The sequence below is a fragment of the Hypanus sabinus genome, chromosome 6 (genome assembly GCF_030144855.1).
Source record: "Hypanus sabinus isolate sHypSab1 chromosome 6, sHypSab1.hap1, whole genome shotgun sequence".
Classification (NCBI taxonomy): domain Eukaryota; kingdom Metazoa; phylum Chordata; class Chondrichthyes; order Myliobatiformes; family Dasyatidae; genus Hypanus; species Hypanus sabinus.
Genome location: NC_082711.1, coordinates 87,574,476 through 87,596,884, shown reverse-complemented (window position 1 = coordinate 87,596,884; position 22,409 = coordinate 87,574,476). Strand labels below are relative to the sequence as shown.

General features: G+C 43.1%; 1 protein-coding gene across 4 annotated transcripts in view; it reads right to left on the bottom strand.

Annotated features, from left to right (window-relative positions):
* Nucleotides 1–22,409, bottom strand: part of casd1 (CAS1 domain containing 1) — a 55,274-nt gene that overhangs the window by 16,529 nt on the left and 16,336 nt on the right. For 2 of the 4 annotated variants that reach the window (XM_059972562.1, XM_059972563.1), the window contains exons 2-6: nt 13,783–13,827; nt 11,493–11,555; nt 3,537–3,581; nt 3,327–3,450; nt 3,033–3,247 (exon numbers count right to left, since the gene is read on the bottom strand). In XM_059972562.1, coding sequence (XP_059828545.1) covers nt 3,033–3,247; nt 3,327–3,450; nt 3,537–3,581; nt 11,493–11,555; nt 13,783–13,827 — 492 coding nt within the window. Of the gene's footprint in view, nt 1–3,032; nt 3,248–3,326; nt 3,451–3,536; nt 3,582–11,492; nt 11,556–11,879; nt 11,980–13,782; nt 13,828–22,409 lie in introns of all 4 variants that reach the window. The other 2 variants (XM_059972565.1, XM_059972564.1) reach the window with 2 other exon arrangements.

The following is a 22,409-nucleotide window of genomic DNA, read 5'->3' as shown; positions in this document are numbered from 1 at the left end:
TTTACTCATCAAAGCCATTCATATATAAATAATAAAAGCACATACAGGAAGATCCTTCAGTACTGTCTAAATGAGGCTGGAAATGGAAAAAAAATACAGCAGGCTGCTAAAATACACTCAGTGGCCAATTCCTGCGCCTAATGAAGTGAACACTGAGTGTATGTTCATGGCCTTCTGCTGCTCAAGCCCATCCACTTCCAGGGTCAATGTGCTGAGCATTCAGCTACGCTCTTTTGCACATCACTGTGGTAATGCTTGGTTATTTGAATTACTGTGCCATCCTGTTAGCTTGCCAGCTTGGCCGTTCTCCCCTCAGCCCTTCTCATCAAGAAGGCATTTTCACGCACTCAGCTTCCGCTCACTGAATGTTCTGTTTCTCACGTCATTCTCTGTAAACTCTAGAGACTGTAGTGCATGAAAATCCCAGGAGAGCAGCATTTTTTCAAATGCACAAGACACCCTGTCTGGCACCAATAATCACTCCAGTCAAAATCGCCTATATCATATTTCTTTCCCATTTTGATATTTGGTCTGAACAGCAACTGAACCTCTTTTATGCACTGAGTTGCTGCCACAGGATTGGCTGATTGGATATTTGCATTAATGAGCAGTGTACAAGTGTACCTCATGGAAGCGGCTGCTGCGTGTGTATCGTTCCCAGCCACTGGGGTCAGACTAACTTCTGCCTCTCCTTTCTTGAGTAGAGAGTGAAGTGACATTTGCAATTTTCCAGTCTTCCGGAACCATTCAGAATCTAGTGATTCTTGAAAGATCATTATTAATGCCTCACAATCTCCAAAATCTGGGGTGTATCATCTGGACCAGGTGACTTATCTACCTTCAGACCTTCCAGTTTTCCAAGAACCTTCTCTCTAGTTATGGTAACTTCACACACTCCATGCCCCCTGACAACTGGAATTTCCACTATACTGCTAGTGTTTCTACACTGAAAATTGTTGCAAAATACTTATTCAGTTCATTCGCTATTTTATTGTCCCCCATAACTATCTCTCCAACATCACTTTACATTGGTCCAATACCTACTTGCCTCTTCATTTATCTGAAGAAACTTCTTGTACCCTTTTTAATATTATTGGCTAGCTTACTTTTGTATTCCATCTTTACCTTCTTAATGACTTCTTTAGTTGCCTTCTGTATGTTTTTAAAAGCTTCCGAATCCTGTAACTCCCCCACTAATATTTGCTCTAATATAAGCACTCTCTTTGCCTTTTATATTGGCTTTGACATGGTTGGGTCATCTTTCCTTTACAGTATTTCTTCCTCTTTGGGATGTACATATCCTGTGCCTTCCAAATTGCTTCCAGAAATTCCAGCCATTGTTACTAGATATAAATAAGGTACGGAGTATTGAGAAAATTTTCAAGGATGTTGCCAGGTCTGGAGGACCTGAGTTTCAACGAAAGATTGAACAGGTTATGACTTTATTTCTTAGAATGTGGAAGATTGAGAGATTTGGTAGACGCATATAGAGGATTATAGATAGGGTAAATGCAAGCAGGCTTTTTCCACTGAGATTGTTGGGCTACAACCTGACCTCATGGCTTAAGGGTGAAAGGTGAAAAGTTTAAGGGGAATATGAGGGGAAACTTCTTCCCTGGGTCCTGACAGTGTGGAACAACCTGCCAGAACAAGTGGTGCATGCAAGCTTGATTTCAACATCTAAGAGAAGTTTGGGTAAATCTGGCACGGACCAGCCAGACCAGGGAGTCTGCTTCTGTGCTGCATTTTCTAATGACTCTACTATTAGCAAGCTGTAGGAGAAAAAAAACTCAGTGGAAGCCCACACGGTCACAGATAGAAATACAAACCACACACTGACAGCAGCAGAGAAACAAACCAGATTGCCAGAGCAGTGAGAGGGCTGCACTACCTGCAGAACTAGCATGCCATTTGTAGAGCCTTGCACAGAGGCTGAAAACATCTAGTGAAATACCAAACAGAGCAATGAAGGAGACCCTCGTCCTGTGCATTCTAAACTGATCAGTAACAGGTGTAATACCAAGTAGATCTGCTCATCAATTCGACAGACATCCTCTTCCCTTGGGCTTTAAGACTGATAAACACCCTACCGCAACCAAGATCTCGTTTCTAGGACTGTACTGTTTGCTGTTTAACTGTGGTTTAAATTATGCTTTATTAGCTTATTTGTGGAAATAATTTGTCAAATATGCTTTGTAGGTGCAATGTGACCTAGATGAATGTTGCTTCTTTCAGTTAGAAACGTAGAAAACCTACAACGCAATACAGGCCCTTCGGTCCACAAAGCAATGTCCCTACCTGAAAAATTACCTAGGGTTACCCATAGCCCTTTATTTTTCTAAGCTTCATGAACCTATCCAGGAGTCTCTTAAAAGACCCTATCGTATTCGCCTCCATCACCAGCAGCCCATTCCACGCACTCACCACTCTATGTAAAAAACTTACCCCAGACATTTCCTCTGTACCTACTTCCAAGCACCTTAAAACTGTGCCCTCTCGTGCTAGCCATTTCAGCCCTAGGAAAAAGCCTCCGACTATCCACATGATCAATGCCTCTCATCATCTTATACACCTCTATCAGATCACCTCTCATCCTATATACAGTTGTACCATATATATGCACAGTCTGAGGACAATTTACTTGGCTTTCACTACCCTTGCATTTCATCACAGAATGAAAACAGTGTCCTATGATCTTGCTTGTTTGAAAATTTAAAGATCTGCTGCTACATCAGAAATCTAAACTGTTGAAGCTGTTTGGCTTTTCGTGGCTGTAACCCAATTTGCCAAGTAACGTTAATTAAACTCCAGGACAGGTGGGCAATGCTTTCTCTATACCCGTACAAACAAAATGCACACTTCTTCTATTCATTATGTTAACATACTCATTTTTTAAAATACTGTATTAGATTACCATTCTACTTGGATGAATCTTAACTAGAATAATATGAAATATACTGTATACAGTGTATTTTCACATAACTACAAAAATAAAACAAATATTTATACAGTTATTTTCACAGGATACCTACTATGTCCCTCGTAGTTTCAGGTAAATGCAAACCATCCAAAGAGCCTGCTATGGTTTCTTCTGCAACTAATTTGGAAGCCTGGAGAATCTTGACTTTGGCTGCTGTATTTCTGGTGCTGCTGTTCAAAATGCTCAAAGCTGCATTGTTGTACAAGCTAATCCTCTGATTAGTAATCATTTTTCTATTCTCACTCAGCAATTCTTCATATACTGGCTCTAAGAAAGATAATGAAAAACACAAGTTAGAGTAACAAAATATACATTTATAAAAAAGAAATGATAAAGACGGACATACCTTGTAAAATCCAATAAACGTCATTAGCTTCTGCGAGCTTCTCCAGAAATGGTGTTATTGAAGTAAGGTTGACTTTGTACTGTGTGAGAGCTTCCATGCTCCCATTTTGAATTTTAATTGACCACTGTAAGCAAACAAACATTTGTTTGCAATGTAATGCTAACAAGAAAATCTGAAAATACTCTCTAATTCAATTTAGTGAAAAATTACCGTAGCAGCTCCCACCACAACAATATGTGGCTTCGGTTGGGTACCCTGCAAGGAAAAACAAGAATTATATACTTTTTACTGGCATACAAAGTCACATAACCAGACATTAAAAAAGACAAAGTTCTTGTGATATTACAATTCCAGAAGAAACACAATTACAACAACAGAAATACAATTAAGATCTACTTCAGAAGTTCACCCCAGAACTCAAGAAAAAAAAGCACAAGTACTTTAAATATTTATTTAATTAAATGTGCTCAAACTGAAAAGCCTACAAAAAATAGTGGATACGGTTCAGTCCAACGTGGGTAAAGCCTTCCCCAACACTGAGCACATCTACCTACAGCATTGTTGCAGGATAGCAGTATCCATCATTGAAGACGCTCACAATCCTGTCCATGCTCACTTCTCACTGATGCCATCAGGAAGGAGCTGCAGGAGCCTCAGGACTTATTCCACCAGGTTCAGGAACAGTTATTACGCCTCAACCATCACACTACTGAACCAGTGGGGACAACCTCACTCAGCTACTCACTGAATTGTTCCCACAGCTTGTGGACTCACTTTCAAGGATTCTTCTACTCATGTTATCAATATTAATTGCTTTTTTTTTATTATTGTTATTTCTTTTGTAGCTATGATAGCACAGAGGTTAGCACAATGCTAATATATCTCGGGGCATTCCAGAGTTCAGAGTTCAATTCTGGTGGGAGCCTCTATACATCCTCCCATGGATTACATGGGCTTTCTCTGGGACCTCAAATTTCCTCCCACGGTCCAAAGATTCCTGGTAGGTTAACCGGTCACTGTAAGTTGTCCCATGATAAGGTTAGGGCTAATTGGGTTTGTTGGGGGTTGCTCTGGCAGTGTGGCTCAAAAGAAATGGAAGGGACTATTCCACATTGTGTCACTAAATAAACAAATGGATAAATTTGCACAGTTTGGTGTCTTGTGCACATTGGTTGTTTGTTCGTCCTGTTGGATGTGGTCTTTCATTGATTCTATTACGTTTCTAAGATCTACTGTGCATGCCCACAAGGAAACACATCTCAGAATTGTAGTATTAGGTTACAATTATATACTTTGATAATAAATTTGCTTTGAACTATAATGCTGGAGCTTGCATTTTTAAGTCCTACTGCATCAATGTTTCAGAACTTAAACTTTAAATAATTCATTTAATACCAATACTTGAAAAAGTGAAACAAACTAATAACTCAAGTTATCTTTTTACTACAGATTTATAGCAGAGTTATTTTGATATTGATTACCTTTTATTTGCTATTTCATCAAATCATAATAGTTCCTGCTGGTTCATGGTAAAAAAAAATTGCTGCAATATTGCAAAGCATCAATATACAGGAACGTACGACAGTGTATTCATCATGCATGTATTACTGCACTTCTGTTTTCCACAGTTACTCAGATATTATGGAGCTTACAGACATCAGTATTAGTTGCTATCTTATGAATAAAATCCATCCTGTACACAGCATGTACAAAGATAAGGTTATTCAAACTAAAAACTTTCATGCATTTAATTGATGAGAAATGTATTAAAACATGCCTTTAATTCTAAATCAGCATAAGTACTTTTACAATTCTATTAAATATTTAGCCTTAATCCAGTTTACATACTTTCACCAAAAACACTATCTAGAAACAATATTCAAAAGATAAACTCTTTAAAATCAAGATTTAATTTTTAGGTGGATCATAGATGATTATTGGCACTGATTTTTTAAAAATTGTATTCCTCTTGCATTTAAAGTGATATGTCATGACTCAATGATTTCCGACCCAGTAGCTTAACATCAACCAGAAAGAAGTGTTTTGAGAGATGGGTAATGGCCCACGTCAGTGCCAGCCTCCCATACTGTTTAGACACCCGCAATTTATATACAGGAACAACACAGAGGATGCCATTTCCCTTCGATTACAGTACCTTGTAGAACTATTCAGCCCCCACCCCTTTGTTCACATTAAATGAATAATACAAACAGGTATTTTGATCAATTTATCTGAGGATTTTTATTTGTGGATCACATGCTCCTTTTTCACAGTAGAGCCCAAAAACTACAGGGAAAATTGTAAACCATGAAACGGAAACGTCAGTGGTTCAAATGTACTCAGCTGAACCACCTGTCGCAGCTAATACAGCCCGTAGCCTTTTTGGATAGGTCTCTATTAGCTTTGTATAATGCAATGGAGCAAGATTTGCTCATTCCTCCTTGCAAAATTGCTGAAGCTGTGCCGGGTTAGCTGGGGAGCAGCGGTGGAGAGCAATTTTGAGGTTTTGCCAGAGAGGTCTGGTTGGTCAGGATTCTGACTGACCATTCAAGGATATCAATTTCCTTCATCCGAAGCCACTCCATTGAGTTAACTGCTGTCATGCAATATTAGATTTAGTAAAATCCCTGGTTGCAATACTCATTTATGTAAACAAAGCATTGGGGACTAAATACTTTTACAAAGCACTGTACATACCTCAACAATGTAAGTACTGTATTAAGATATTACTCATTGAGTAACATCCTAGTGGTAATGGTGCAAGGGGCTACAGATAGCAAGGACAAAGTAGGAGTGAAATTGTAAACAACAGGCAACTGGAAGCTTTGGGTTACTCTTGCAGACTGAACTACAAAACAACTGCCCAGTGTGCATTTGGTTTCTCCACTGTAACGACAACCAACAGTAAACGCAACACACCAGAGTGCAAGTACAAATGAATAGCTGTTACACAAGTCTGATGTCTCACAAATTCATACAGCTAACAGAGCAAATGTGGTGACCCACTTTCTGCGCTGGCGAACCGGCTCACAAATAGCCCAGCACGTGTGGGGGGGGGGGGGGGGGGGAGACTTTGGTAACGCACCTCGGACATCATTTCCTCCCGGAGAGGGCGGGCACTAGGGATTTAAATACCAGCACCGCGAAGTTTTAATAAACTAGTCTCGAAATGACTTACCGACTGCGTGACGTTATTTCAGTGCTGTGTGTAGCACATCGATACATTGGTGACCCCAACAGTCTAAACGGGATTTGGACCAAAGATGACTGACTCTTCATCTGTTCACGCAGTTTCGCTCAAACTGCCGACTTTCTGGACGCTGCGACCACGCGTGTGGTTTAGCCAAGCAGAAGCCCAGTTCCAGATTCGGCAGATATCCTCTGATTCCATGCGTTACTACCACGCAGTGAGCGCCCTTGACCAGGAGACGGCCGCCCAGGTTGCGGATTTCATACAGTCGCCCCCGGAAGAAGGCAAATATGAAGCATTCAAAGCGCTGCTCATTGGGACCTTTGGCCTCTCAAGGCAGGAGCAGGGTGCCTGCCTGCTTCACCTGGACGGTTTGGGAGACAGACTGCTGTCAGCAATGATGAACAAGATGCTGTCCCTGGCTGGCAGACACAAGCCCTGCCTCATGTTCGAGCAAGCGTTCCTAGAGCGACTGCCCGAGGACGTACATCTACTGCTAGCTGACGCAGATTTCAGCGACCCCTGGAAGGTGGCAGCCCGGGCAGACATGCTGTGGAAAGCCAAGAGGGAGAGCGTGGCATCCGTCGGTCAGATTACCAGGCCATGCACCCAGTAGCAGACCAGACCAGGCCTGGCTGGGGGGGCGCACACAACACAGAGGCAGGAGTGAGGAGGACAGTGAACGGTGGTGTTTCTACCGCCAGCAGTGGGGCACAAAAGCCTGCTGTTGTCACCCGCCCTGCCAGCGCCAGGGCCAGCTGCCACTAATGACTACGGCGGCTGGCCACTAGGACAGCTTCTTGTATGTCTGGGACAAACAGTCGGGACGCCGCTTCTTGGTCGACACCGGAGCGGAGATCAGCGTTTTGCCCCGATGGGGTACGACACCTGCAACAGGAAGCCAGGACCCACCCTGAGGGCTGCAAACGGCAGCACGATACGGACCTACAACACCCGCACAGTGCAGCTGCAGTTCGGCACCAGCCGATTCACGTGGGTCTTCACACTGGCCGCCGTGGCCCAACCACTCCTGGGGGCGGACTTCTTACGAGCTCACAGCCTGCTGGTCGACTTGCAAGGGAAAAGACTGGTACATGCCGAGACTTTCTAGATGTTCTCCCTAGGTGAAGACAAGTTGCCGGCCCCATACCTGGACTCCATCACGCTGTCGGACAACGAATTCACCAGAATCCTGGTGGACTTTCCATCGATTCTGGCACCGCAGTTCACGGCAGCCATGCCTAGACATGGGGTACAGCACCACATCCCGACCCAGTGACCACGCCTCCATGCCCGCGCACGAAGGTTCTCCCCGGAAGAGCTCCGCCTGGCGAAGAAGGAGTTCAAGAGGATGGAGGAATTGGGGATCGTACGGAGGTCCGACAGCCCATGGACCTCCCCCCTGCACATGATGCCCAAAGCAGCCGGGGGTTGGAGACCATGCGGCGACTACTGCAGACTGAACGAGGCTACCACTCCAAACCGCTACCCTGTGCTGCACATACAGGACTTTGCAGCAAACCTGCACGGGGCAAGAATCTTTTCTAAAGTAGACCTCGTCCGGGGATACCATCAAATCCCAGTGCACCCTGAAGACATCCCCAAAACAGCACTCATCACCCCGTTCGGCCTGTTCGAATTCCTCCGAATGCCGTTCGGCCTGAAGAATGCCGCACAGATGTTCCAGCGGCTAATGGTTGCAGTGGGACGTGACCTGGACTTTACGTTCATCTATTTGGACGACATCCTTATAGCCAGCAGTAGTCGCCAGGAGCATCTGTCCCACCTCCGCCAGCTCTACTCCCACCTGAGTGATTTCGGCCTCCCGATCAACCTGGCCAAATGCCAGTTCGGTCTCGATACCATCGACTTCCTGGGCCACAGGATTACCAAAGTCGGGGCAACACCTCTGCCTGCCAAGGTAGACGCGATCTGCCACTTTGCTGGGCCCAATATGGTCAAAGGCCTGCAGGAGTTTGTTGGTATGGTGAACTTCTACCACCGTTTCTTCCCCTCAGCAGCCCATATTATGCGCCCTTTGTACACCCTGATGTCGGGTAAAAGCAAGGACATTACTTGGGATGTGGAGGCTGCGGCCGCTTTAGTTAAAGCCAAGGAAGCCTTGGCAGACGCTGCGATGTTAGTGCACCCCAGAACGGACGTTCCAACCACCCTCACGGTGGACGCATCTGACACAGCAGTCAGTGGGGTGCTGGAGCAGTTCATCGAGGGGCGCTGGCAACCCCTGGTGTTCTTCAGCAAGCACCTACGACCACCCGAACTCAAGTACAGTGCTTTCGACCGGGAGCTGTTGGCACTGTATCTGGCAATCTGGCATTTCAGGTACTTCTTAGAAGGCAGGCCATTCGCCGCATTCACGGACCACAAACCATTGACCTTCGTGTTCACGAAGGTGTCCGATCCCTGGTCGGCTCGCCAGCAGCAACATCTGTCCTACATCTCTGAGTACACGACGGACATCCAGCATGTCTCGGGAAAGGACAACGTCATGGTGGACGCACTCTCCAGACCAGCTGTCCAGGCCCTGTCCCTGGGGGTGGACTATGCAGCACTGGCGGAGGCGCAGCAGGCAGACGACGAGATGCCCAGCTATAGGACCGCAGTCTCGGGTTTGCAGCTGCAGGACTTTCTCGTAGGCCCAGGTGATAGGACCCTCTTGTGCAACATGGCTACTGGCCAACCTCGCCCCATCATCCCGGCAGCCTGGAGGCGGTGGGTTTTCAACTCCATACATGGTTTGGCGCACCCATGTATCAGGACAACCGTCTGGCTGGTCTCCAGCAAGTTCGCGTGGCATGGACTTCGCAAGCAGGTCAGTGAATGAGCCAGAACGTGCGCATAGTGCCAAACAGCCAAGGGGCAGTGGCACACTAAAGCCCCGCCGCAGCAGTTCGAACCCACCCACTGGAGGTTCAACCACATTCATGTGGATATCGTGGGCCCCCTACCAGTGTCCCGAGGAGCGCAGTACCTCCTAACTATGATAGACCGGTTCACGAGGTGGCCAGAGGCGGTCCCGCTCACCAACACATCTGCCGATTCCTGCGCCAGAGCACTGATTGCAACCTGGGTAGCACGCTTCAGGTACCGGCCCACATTACCTCCAACAGAGGCACCCAGTTCACCTCCAGCCTGTGGTCAGCTGTGGCCAGCCTGTTGGGCGTAGCTGCACCACACAAATGCCTACCACCCACAGTTGAATGGACTGGTGGAGCGTTTCCACTGTCACTTGAAGTCGGCTCTCATGGCCCGGCTGAGAGGACCTAACTGGGTGGACGAGCTTCCCTGGGTCCTGCTTGGAATTCGTACAGCGCCCAAAGAAGATCTGCACGCCTCGTCGGCCGAGTTGGTGTACGGCGCACCCCTGGCCATCCCGGGAGAGTTCATACCAGCCCCAAGGGGGCAAGAGGAAGAACTCGCAGCAGTCCTGGACAGGCTACGTGAAAGGTTCAGCAACCTGGCCCCCGTACCAACTTCACAGCACGGACTGACCCCAACCCATGTACCCAAAGAAATGCAAAACTAAGTTTGTGTTCATACGAAGGGGCGGACACCGGGCACCGCTACAGCGGCTGTACGAGGGGCCGTTCAAGGTGATCAACAACAACGGGTCCCCGTACGTTCTGGACATTGGGGGGAAAGATGAGGTTTTCACGGTGGACTGACTCAAACCAGCCCATGTGGACTTGGCGTAGCCGGTCGAGGTTCAGACACCGCGGCGCAGAGGCAGACCTCCCAAACAGAGTCCAACCCAGACTGAGGACATTGGGGGGTGTATCATCGGTTCTGGGGGGGAGGGGGGGGTTATGTGGCGACCCACTTTCTGTGCAGGTGAACCAGCTCACAAATAGCCAGCGCGCAGGGAGACTTTGGTAATGCACCTCTGACGTCATTTCCGCCCGGAGAGGGCGGGCGCTAGGGATTTAAATACTAGCACCACGAAGTTTGAATAAACTAGTCTTGAAACGACTTTTCCGACTGCGTGTCGTTATTTCAGCGCTGTGTAGCACATCGCTACACTAAATTAATTATAGAAATTATATAGACTAAAGGCTTCTGAAAAATGTACACAACTAAATTTTTTAATCATTTTTCAGAATCGCCAATTGCACAGAAATTATAAACATTCTTGTACAAGATTGGAGCATTAAATAAGCGGGCAACTGAAAGCCTGCTGTATGTTTATTCCAGGGAATAGTAATAACAATAATGGAGAGTCAGTGGAATGAAGGGGGTGGAGAAAATCTCTCTCTCTGTGATTAACAGAAAAAAAAGCATAGAATAAAAACATGCAACAACACAACAGTCTCATTACTAACATGACGTACAGCTGCATGTTCACAGAAAAAACAAACAAGGAAGCCAATCACGAGATTTTACTTAACAAACTTTTGGGAAAAAAACCATGACCCAGAGACAAATGCATTCTCCTATCAAAAGAATTGCTATTACCTTTTCAGTATTGGATGCCTACATGTCTTATGGATTGCACAGTAACATGAATGTATCCAGGCACCGTCAAGGAAAATGAGAAGTTTTTGTAAGTGTAATTAAGATGCAGCATCCAGTGAGTGCACAGAAATAATATTAAAGATTGGACATATTAGAGGCAATTATAGGAAGATACTAATGCTACACTAGAATAGATGAGGACACCTAGGAAATGGAGGAATGAAGGAACAAGGCTATGTGAATATCAACATGTTAATTAGCAATGTTATTAATGAGTTGTGAAAAACCAGAACCTTCAGGTATTTGCCATGGTATATTTACTGCAACAGGTAGGAAATGTAGAAAATTGAAAGACCAGCTATTTGCTCAACAAGTAGTATTCATCTCTTGAAACATTTTGCACAGTTCTCATAATAACCTTAATCATTTTTTCCTTGCAGGTTATTTCATTTTTTAAAAATATAAATAAATATAAATAGTACTGAACATTTTTTAAAACAGACCTCAATCCAGGCCTTAAAACAGTCCTTCATGGAGTTGTTTACCTCTGGGTACCACAGGAAGTCCTGCATTGAAAAAAAGTACAAACACTAAGCAGATTATGAAAGTAGCCGCTCACATAGATTAAGCCAAATCATGAATAAGGACAAAAACTGGAAAGCAGGTGGGATATTATTCATATTCTATGCTTGCCCTTGATTCGTACACATTTTATAGTGATATCACTAGAAACAACAGGAGCAAAGATACTAATCTTCTTTGATTCTCCCTAGTTTAGAACAATGAGATCAACTGCAACCCTAAAAGCCTAGTAATAATCAGCTAAAGTGAAGGAAACAGATCAATTGAAAATCAATTGTTATACTGTGCAGCTAAGTAAATATACTCACTCTATTTACTCACAGATTATGGGGAGTCAAGGTGGTAGATCTCATCCGGTCCCTCAACACCACCTCTTTAGTCAAGATAGCACAGCAGCGACCCCACATCCTGAGGAGATTGAAGCGAATGAGACTTCACCCCCCCTCCCCGCCCAATTCCAACCAATTTTTACAGAAGCAAGTACCATTGAGTGAATCCTGACCAGCTGCATCTCCATCTATTGCAGGAATTGCAAGGCATCTGACTAAAAGGCCCTACAAAGGATTACGAAGACTGCTGAGAGGATCATCGGGGTCTCTCTTCTATCCATCCCACATGTTTACTAGAAGCATTGCATACGCAGGGCCCTTAGCATTGCCAAGGATCCCTCCCATCTGTACAACAATCTCTTTGACCCCCTCCCCCCATCCATCAGTGAGGCCTGGCTTCAACGCACAAGCTTACAGGTAAAGGTGGCAAGAATACAAGTGCAGCAGTAAATGCAGTGCACTCGGGGAAACGGCCACATTACTGGTGTTGGTCCAAACTCATTTAACTGTTAAATATGAAAAGTCTAGTTCAGTTTCACACAAAAAACAGGGAGAAAGGTGGATTTGCTAGCTAGGAAATATACCCGGTAGCTTGTGACAGCTTTCCTTCACAAAAGAATAAAGCCATCAGAAGGATACAGTGAACACAAAGTACACTGCAGATGTTGTGGTCAAATCAACACGTACAAACAAGCTGGATAAACTCAGCAGGGCAGAATCCGTTGAAACGAGCAGTCAACATTTCGGGCCGAGACCCTTCGTCAGGGCTGAAGGAGGAGGGGGCAGGGGCCCCATAAAGAAGGTGGGGTGAGGGTGAGGGTGGAAAACCAATCAGAGGAAAGGTCAAGGGGTGGGGGAGGGGAAGCAGGGAGGGGATAGGCAGGAGAGGTGAAGAAGGAATGAAAGGGGAAAGCACTATGGGTAGTAGAAGAAGGCAGAATCAGAGAGGTGATAGGTAGCTAGAAGAGGAGACAGAGCGAAAGTGGGATGGGGGAAGGGAGAGGGAGGGAATTACCGGAAGTTGGAGAACTCGATGTTCATACCAAGGGGCTGGAGACTACCCAGACGGTTTATGAGGTGTTGATCCTCCAACCTGAGTTTGGCCTCATCATGGCAGTAGATGGCCTCATACATGGCCTCCTCTACTGCTATGATGGTTTGCTACCCTCCCCCCACCTTCTTTATAGGGCCCCTGCCCCCTCCTTCTTCAGTCCTGACGAAGGATCTCGGCCCGAAACGTTGACTGTTCGTTTCAACGGATGCTGCCTGACCTGCTGAGTTCATCCAGCTTGTTTGTTCATGTTTAGAAGGATACAGTGATTGTTCATATCAAAGACAGCACAGAGATTAAAAGAACAAGAACGGATAGAATCATGACCACAGCTTTTGACAGCTTTTTTGGCATTATTTGGAGGGATTTGAACTAGGAACCTCAAAAAAGATTTGCACAAATTTGTAGGCTTCAAGAATCTGAGAGCAATTTGAGCTCAGAAAGGGGACAATAGTTTGCAAGGACAGGGAGGCACTAAAGTTCTTTTTGAATGGAGGGGTTGATTATTTGTAGGATCAGGGCATGGTACCCAATCAGAAAGCAGCTACAAAGAGCTGCAAAGAGCTACAAAGAATTAAACTGGATGGTCAGCAGCTTACTGGGAATAAGGCTAAGACAGGGTGAGATGTATTTCAGACAAGCTCAGTAGGGCAAGGGGAGGGGATGTAGGGAAACAGTCTAGTCATCCAAGAAGAATGATACAGTGGTGGGGGGGGGGGGGTGTAGGAATTATAGAGAGAAAACTATTGCTGACTTTATAAAATTGCTAACCCACTCACCAGATTTTATCTAACTACAACATTAGGACATAGAAGAAATACTAGGACTTACAACTTTCAATGAACTACTTCCATCTTCAAAGGAAATATTTTCATGCTGTGAAAACAAGTAATTAAAATTTAAACAATGATATTCACATGAACAGTAAATTTTTAACAATCAATTTCAAAGCCATCAAAACTTCTGATTCTATATTCATTAGAAAGTTAATGTTCTCCCCCCCCCCAACGTTTCTGATGCTGAAACCAAGACTTATTATACTTTCAAATCTCACTCAAGCCAAGTTTACATCTACTGCACAGAGGACAAGGTCTTGTTCATTTGGTGATATTGAAGTTGAAGACAACTTGTCAATGGCATATGAAGAATTTTGAACCTTTTATCATAACGAATATAGAGCAGATTCAATTGTGAATAGAATTCTAAAAAACAAATTTTAATTTGTGGTGTTTAGCTAAACAAGCTACATATGAAAAAATTTCAGCTAAATTTTGCACATGATTATTCTCATGCAATATTCCTATACACTATATATCTGTATATTGTTAACTCAAAACTAAGTGTGCCCTGGTTAAATTAAGTAATTTTGAAGCACAGACATCAGGAACATAAAGAAATATGGAATTTTTTTCTTCCAGGTTCCCCACCACACCCCCCACCCCTGAACCCACATATACAAGAGAATCCCAGAGAGTTGCTGGTAGAGAGATAAATGTCCTTAGCAGGCTCTCAAAACTTTACTGTAAGGAAAACCAGTATCTTATCCAAAATGTTTCATGAAGCGACTGAATACATCAACCTTATGCGTTGGACAATGATAATGCTGGCCTGTTCCTAACACTCCATGATACAGAAAAATTATATCTTAATGATAAGCACATAATACTCAACTTGAATGAAGATAAAATACAAGTTCGGCAAAATTCTAAAACATCAATCACTTAAGGACAAAATTAATGCTTTAAGTTGCAGCCAGGAACAAACTGTTATTAAAATTCATGTTGCTACCTTATCTGTTACTTCAGCAAGGAAGAAACATGGCAATTGAACCATGTTTCCTTGGATAACTTATTTTACTTTCTGTTTGTAGGCTTTGTAAGTTACTGGCAAGAGCTCCTGCAATATTCATTTCCAATTATTCCCAAGCAGATAGCCTGAACAACTGCAAGCTTTGTGATAAGAGTTGAAAAGGGAATCCCAGATTAATCCAACAATGGAGAACCTAAATCTAGAGTGTACTTGGCTTTTGCTTGCTGGGGAAATTGTGAACTTCAAATTTCTCCCACACCTAAGAACTAATTCACAAAAATTCCAAGATTTTTCTTTTGCCATATGCTATCTATGTTTCTTCTCACTCCGAAATCTATGACAGCAAACTCAACATACACTATCAAAACGCTGAAGAGATGTGAGTTGGGGAGAAAGTGACAACATAATATAAAGAACAAATTAAAAAGAGAAAGTATTGAGAACATAATTCATCCTATGTTCATTTTTGAGAATAAGAAATGGAGGTTTTTGAAGTACACAAACTATTGATGCTGGATGTTGTGTGGTTAGATTTCCCTACTGTCTTGGAGAGAGCACTGCCTGGTTAACAAGAAATATAAAACAGACACAACTGGGTATTCTTTCTTCCCCGGTGAAAGTCGTGGAACACAGGAAATAATCTTGGGGCCACAACTTTTTTACAATATATGCAAAGATTCTGGTTACTAATTTGCTTTATAATGAAAATGGATAGGGAAGTAACATTTTGAAAAGTTCAAGTTCACTGTCGTTCAACAGTAAACATGTATACATATAGAGAATCAGATTATCGCCAACACGTCATGACATTTGTTAACTTAGCAGCAGCAGTACAATACAATACTTGATAATATAGAAACGAGAAGAAAAAAATAAGCAAATCAATTACAGGAAGTCCCTGAGTTACCAACAAGTTCCGTTCCTGAGTCCGTCTTTAAGTCAGATTTGTACGTAAGTTAGAACAAGTACATCCGGTATTATTTAGTGTCAGTTAATCAAACGTCTGTCTTAGTATATATTTTACCTTTCTATGCATATAAAACACTTAAGAAATGTATGTATTCCAATAACTAAACCACTGTGTTGCTTAGTAATAATTGTAGCTTTCATCGGGACAGGGCCTTTCACATGCTCCATTATTCTCACTTTATCCTTCATCCTTTAAAATTGTTCTGATTGTTGACCGACTGTAGCCCAACGCTTTTCCAATGACAAATGAAGTTTCACCACTTTCCAAACGCTTCATTATTTCTACTTTATTTTCAATCATGATCGCTTCCTGTCAATGGAATAGGAACACCGCAGGCAGCAGGTCCCGAGCTCCTAAGGACTACTGCACTGAATTCCCTGGGTCCTAAATTTCACCGCACTGAGACAGGTTAAGTGGGACAAGTGGGGGCTGTGCTGGGTTTGGGTATTTGATCCTCCTCAATATTCCTCATGGGAATTTAAACTGGAGGTGGCAGTGGTTTTTTTTTTACGAGGTCGAGTTGCAAGCTCCACATCAACCCAGTGTGCTCAGGAGCAGTCTGTCATTGGATCAAAATCAGGAACCTGCGTCCTCGAGCCCGACACAGATCTCACTGTGCCACCAGCTGACCAGAAAATGGTGGGGGGGGGGGGGGAGGATCAGGGTGAATCTTGCTAAGAAAAATTTAAGCCAAATACAAAGTTACACACTCAACACAGTGTCAATGGCACAAATTAAAATGGTGGAAGGCGTCATGATCCGACTTAAAATGGCAGACAGCATTGCGATACGACTTAGAATGGTGGACAGCATACTCCTTCCTCGGTTCGTAAGTACGAGTCGTTCATAACTCAGATGTTCGTAACTCGGGGGACTACCTGTACCACAGGTATATATGCTCAGACCTCACACAGCACTGATTCATTACAATAGTTATTCAATTCTTTATTGAAATTTTTAAATATGACAAATTCATTCTAAAAAACACTTAAAACTTCCCAAAAGCAGCTGCCATTACAGGAAACATTTGATTGGCCAATGAGTGTGCTTTACATACGCTCTGAGCCATTCACAGCCAATCACGTATCAGGTCACGCACTGTCTCCCTGCATTCTTGCCTCCCTGCCAATTTATTCAATTTCTTTCACCCATAATGTCTGGAAAATGGCCTACAACTTTTAGTGAGGGCGGTGCATCCAAGATGTTTAGGAAAAGCATTAGCATAGATGTGAAACTGCAAGTTATATGCATTTGGATGCTGGTGAACGTTGGGTTGATATTGGCACCTTTGAAATTTACAATGTTCATCGATAAAAGGACACACAGCCTCGTCCCTCCTCTAAGATGTAACCAACACCCCTTCCCTCCGCTGTTGCTCCACTGACATACAGGTTAGGCCTATTTGCAGGTTTGCTACTCCAAGAAATTACTGTGTATACAGAAAATAATATATCATAAATCTCAGGTTTGATTTATTTTTTAATCAGACACACGTCCTTTTACATAATGTTAAAATGACCCCACGTAGTATTGACTTATACAACACTTCATCTCCAAGGAATGCAACCTCAGCATTAACTGGGGTCTGAGTGTACATGTATTTTACGTAAATTAAAAATAATGCAAAAACAGAAGTAGCAGTATTTTTTTTAAATTAAGTCATTTTCATGGGTTCAATGTCCATTTAAGAGACATATGGCAGAAGGGAAAAAACTGTTCCTGACGTTGTGTGGATGCCTTCAGGTTTCTGTACGTCCTTCCTGATGGTAACAATAAGAGGGCATGCCCTGGGTGATCGGGGCCTTTAATAATGGATGTCACATTTCTGAGGCACTGCTCCTTGGATACTGGTACCCAACGTGAAGCTGACTAATTTTAAAACTTTCTGTAGCTTCTTTTGGTCTTGTGCAGGTGCACACACTACCACCCCCATACCAGACAGTGCTGCAGCTTGACAGAAAGCTCTCCACTGTATATCTACAGAAGTTTGAGTGTTATAGGTGAAAAACCAAATTTCTTTAAACGACAAATGAAATATAGGCACGGTCTTGTCTTCTTTATAGTTGCATCGACATGCAAATTTGCTGGGACCAGGTTAGATTCTCAGAGATCCTGACACCCAGGAACTTGAAGCTGCTCACTCTCTCCTCTTCTGATCGCTCTATGAGGATTGGTATGTGTTCCTTCATCTGACCCTTCCTGGTCTACAATCAGTTCTTTCATCTTACTGACATTAAGTGCAAGGTCTGATGTCTCTCTGATACAACACTCTAGCTCTGAGATTTTCGATTTTATTTACTAGGGACTGTACATTTGCCAGTAAGATAGGTGGCATTGGGAGTCGAAAACTTTTTTCTTAAATGCACCTGAATCTCTGACTGGCAGCAAGGGCTCTGGCTAGAAGTAGGCCACAATTGGCATTACTTCCGTCAGTTTTAAGCAGCAATAGATTATTCAATTGCATTGAGATCTTTATTTATTGTACATTTCTTGAAAGCAGTTGTGATTCTCAGCTGTATCCGGCTGCAATGGGAATATTTAATTGTATCCACTGAGCTGTGAGATAGGCTTTAAGGAAGCCAAAGGAAACAACGTTCCTCAAGGACCAAGAAGCAAAACGCAACACATAGGGCACATAAGATATTTACAGTTAAAAAATATTATGTTGATATATAAGTTGACATGAAGTCCATATAAAATACATAGTTAAATACATAACAGTTCTAATGCTGTGATAAATCATGTGAGCTGGATAGTAACAGGGTGTTCAGAAATCTCACTGCCTGGGGGAAGAAGCTGTTACCCAGCCTAACAGTCCTTGTTCTTATGCTGCAGTAACTTCAAACGGACAGTAGGAAGTCAAAGAGATTGTGGGACAGATGGGAGAGGTCGTTAACAATGCTGAGGGCATGGTCAAGAAGAGATATAGTGTTCAAGTGATTGGGCTAAAAATCTGGCAATTAAAGTATAACGGGGTAAACATGAAATTGCATATTTTGACAGGAAAAACAAAATCTTATTTTCTACATGGTGAGAATCTGAGACCGTGAAACATTAAGTCCTGAAGGATTTTAATAGGCCGGATGTGGAGATATTTGTGTGAAGATCTGGAACTAAGGATCAGGGTTTAAAGATAAGGAGTTGTACATTTACGATAGAGAAGAGTCATTATTTTCTCTCAAAGAGGGTCTCAAGTTTTTGGAACACTTTTTCAAAAGGCAGTGCGAGCAGAAATTTTAAATATTTTTAAAGCAGCCGTTGACGGATTCTTAACAAACAGTCAAGATGGCGCCTGCGAACAACACTTCCACCACCCACATCTTCTGGATTGACCATGAAACCATTTACTTCATTTCTGTTTTTTGTCCAGACTGTGATTCTGGAACTGTTAGAGCCTGTGATTAGCAGTTTAGAGATCGTTTGGATGCTTAAGCACTCTGCAGTCTCCGTAGAGGATTCCAGGAGGCAGAGGCAGCAAGCGCGAACCTTGTGGTGAGGGGACTGCGGGAGGGAGCATGAGTTGAATTTCGACTCAGTTTCGCTGATTAAAGTGAGGAGGGAGATTGAAACATCAAGGTGAATGCAGAGGGTGAGCATCAGCTACCAGCCTTTTGATTGTTGGTGGGATTGCTCTGCTGTCGAGAGGGAAGTGGCTGCTGCTGTGCCTGGAGAATGTTACCCAGGTTTTCAGCATTTTGGATATGGACTTGGACTATAGGCTTCTTTTCAGTCTTAATTTTTTTTAATATTCCGTGTTTTTTGTCCCGATCTTTCTTGTTTTTTTTATGGATGGGAGGGGGATTTGAGGGATCAGTATGCCTGTTCCATTTTTGTATGTTTTTTGTGCAAGGAGGAAGGATTTGGGGGTTGATAACTGTGCTGTAATTCTTTTCTTTCTTGGTCTTGTGCCTACCTGGAGACAAAGGATTTCAGAAGCTGTATACTTTGATAATAAATGAACCTTTTAACAAGCAAAGCCTGAAAAATTATTAGCAGAAGAGGAAGCAGAGCTGAGGATGATATCAGATCCAGTTATTAAATGCTGGAGCAAGCTTGAAGGACTGAGTGGTTAAACCTTGCTCTGAATTCATAAGAATAAATGTAGTTCATATTAAGCTGCAGTTAACGTAGACACATGAGGCGTTGGTGAGGAATGACTGCTTTTGGATTTCTTTTCTAAAAATTGACACTTTTCCTAGAGTAAGTATAGTGTAGATTGTTATGAAGGATGAACAACTCTGATGGGCAGAAGGGTGCAGAGTCGACCATGCCCACCCCCCCCCCCGCCCTTTTGGAGAATCGCAAATCGCTACTATTTCGATGCTGCTACCAAGGAAGTAAGAGAGACAAAGGAAAGCTGCCAGGGCAGTTGTTATTGATAACAGCTCATGAAAGTTAATGAGAGAGAGACACAGCTAAGGTGGAATGTCTCCTACTGACAAAAGCCATTGATTTACTGCTATTGTCTTTTGGAGAAGGATTGTTTACTTGGTACTGTTCTATTCAATGAAACCCCTTGGGGGCAACCAGAGTGGGCTGGTTTGATGGGTTACATCATCCCAACCTGATTGACACCTGAGACCCCGTGAGTGGGGATAAGAGTGAGGTCTGGGTTAACACCCCTCAGAAGCACCAGGAGAAACACTAGTGAACATCAGAACCCCACAAGATAGGGTGGGAGACCGGAGACCGAACGAAGGGTCGGTAAATTTTAACTCACAGTGTTTTGTAGCGAGACTGGTGGGAGCTTGTGTGTGCCTCCACCCTTGCCTGGGTGACGAGTCCATCACGGAAGAACGGTCTAGCTAAAGGATGGAGGGGTCATAAGTGAATGACCACAACAACGCATCGACGGATCAAAATCGTAAAGGAAGGTTAGCAAGATAATAGCTGCTACTGTTCACACGTTTTCTCTCTCTCTCTCTCTCTCTCTCTCTCTCTCTCTAACAATTGCAACACAGCGACCAACAACTATCGCAGCCTGCATGAACTGAACTTTGTATTTCCATCTGACAATTCATTATCCCCTAGACAACGATAGAGCTTGTTTCATTAGTTATTATTATACCCGCACTTTTGGGTTTAGTATTGCTAACGTATATTCTCTGTATATTTGCATTGATATTATTTTGCATATTTTTGCTGATAAATATTGTTGAAAATAGTAGCACCAGACTTCAACGGACACTTCTATCTTTGCTGGTAAGACACCCAGTTACGGGGTTCGTAACAAGATTCACAAGCTTGGTTCCTCGAAGGTGGTTTTGTTGAATAAGAAACAATTGTGTAGACTCAGCTCTTAATTTCCAGAATTCAGAAGAATGAAATGTGATGTTGAAACTTGGAAAATTCTTATGGAGCTCAACAGGGTGCTTGCAAGGAGGCTGAGGAGTCCAGAACTAAAGGGTTACAGTCACAGAGTAATGGCAGACCGTACAGGACTAAGACAAGGAGATATTTTCACAAACAGAATGTGGAATCCTTTACGCAGATTGCTGTAGAGTTCAGTCAATGTTATCATTCAAACCAGCAAAAAAATTCTGAATATTAAGGGAATTAAGTAATATAAAGATGATAAAGAAAAATGCCATTTAGGACTGATTCTTCAACATCAATCTGGCAAATGGCTAAACAGACTTAAGAGATGACTGACTCATCTTGTTCTTAACTCTTCTGCTTTGAAGCAAATGATCCATGGGAGCAGAGAATAACAAGTGCCTATGAAATCTTTTAGAAAGATAAAATTATTTATACAAGTACACCTAATAAGGATAAAGAATTGGAGAAGGGAGAAAAAACATTGTAGAGAGGGTGGAATGGCATTAGTTGAATAAAAGGAACATCACTGATTGGGTGGGACAGAACTGCCAAGGTAATAATCTGTGAAGTAGCCATCTGGTTGACAGATTAGTAAGCAGTTACTGCCTCAGCTGCTAGACAGTTCCTATAACCTTGATCCATATTTCATAGATTTTATAGGTCTTTTTATTTGCTTTCTCTCTAACTGCACATATTAATGTTACAACCAGATGGCTTTATCAACAGCTTATCACTATGCCAAGTTATCCAATCCTATCAGACATTACCTTTGTTTTACCTATCCCTCTCTCCCAAGCCTATTATGCAACTTAAAACAATCTTGTTTGCTGTCCCTCCTGACTCTGAGACAGAGTCTTTCTACAGATGTTGCCTCAATGACTATCGTACAGTAGCACTCACAGCTAATGCAATGAAGTGCTTTGAGAGATTGGTCATGTTCATAATCAACTCCAGCCTAAACAAGGACCTGGACCCTCTGCAATTTGCCTCTCGCCAAATGCCTATGTCAGGCTGCAGTTTACTGACCGCAGCTCAGTGTTCAACACAATAAAAGTTCAAAGTAAACTATTATTCAAATACATGTACGTCACCATGTAAAAACCCCAAGATTCATTTTCTTGAGGGCATATTCAATAAAACTGTAGAATAATAGCCAATACAGAACTAATGAAAGACTTCCCAACCAGGGCGTTCAACCACAGTAAAGACGACTACAAACAGTGCAAATACAAAAAGAAGAAATAGTAAGTATCGGTAACATGAGATGAGTCCTTGAAAGCAAGTTCACTGGTTGTTCACCAACTACATCTTTCCCTCTGTTCCCCTTTCTGCTTTCCGCAGGGATCGCTCCCTACGCCAC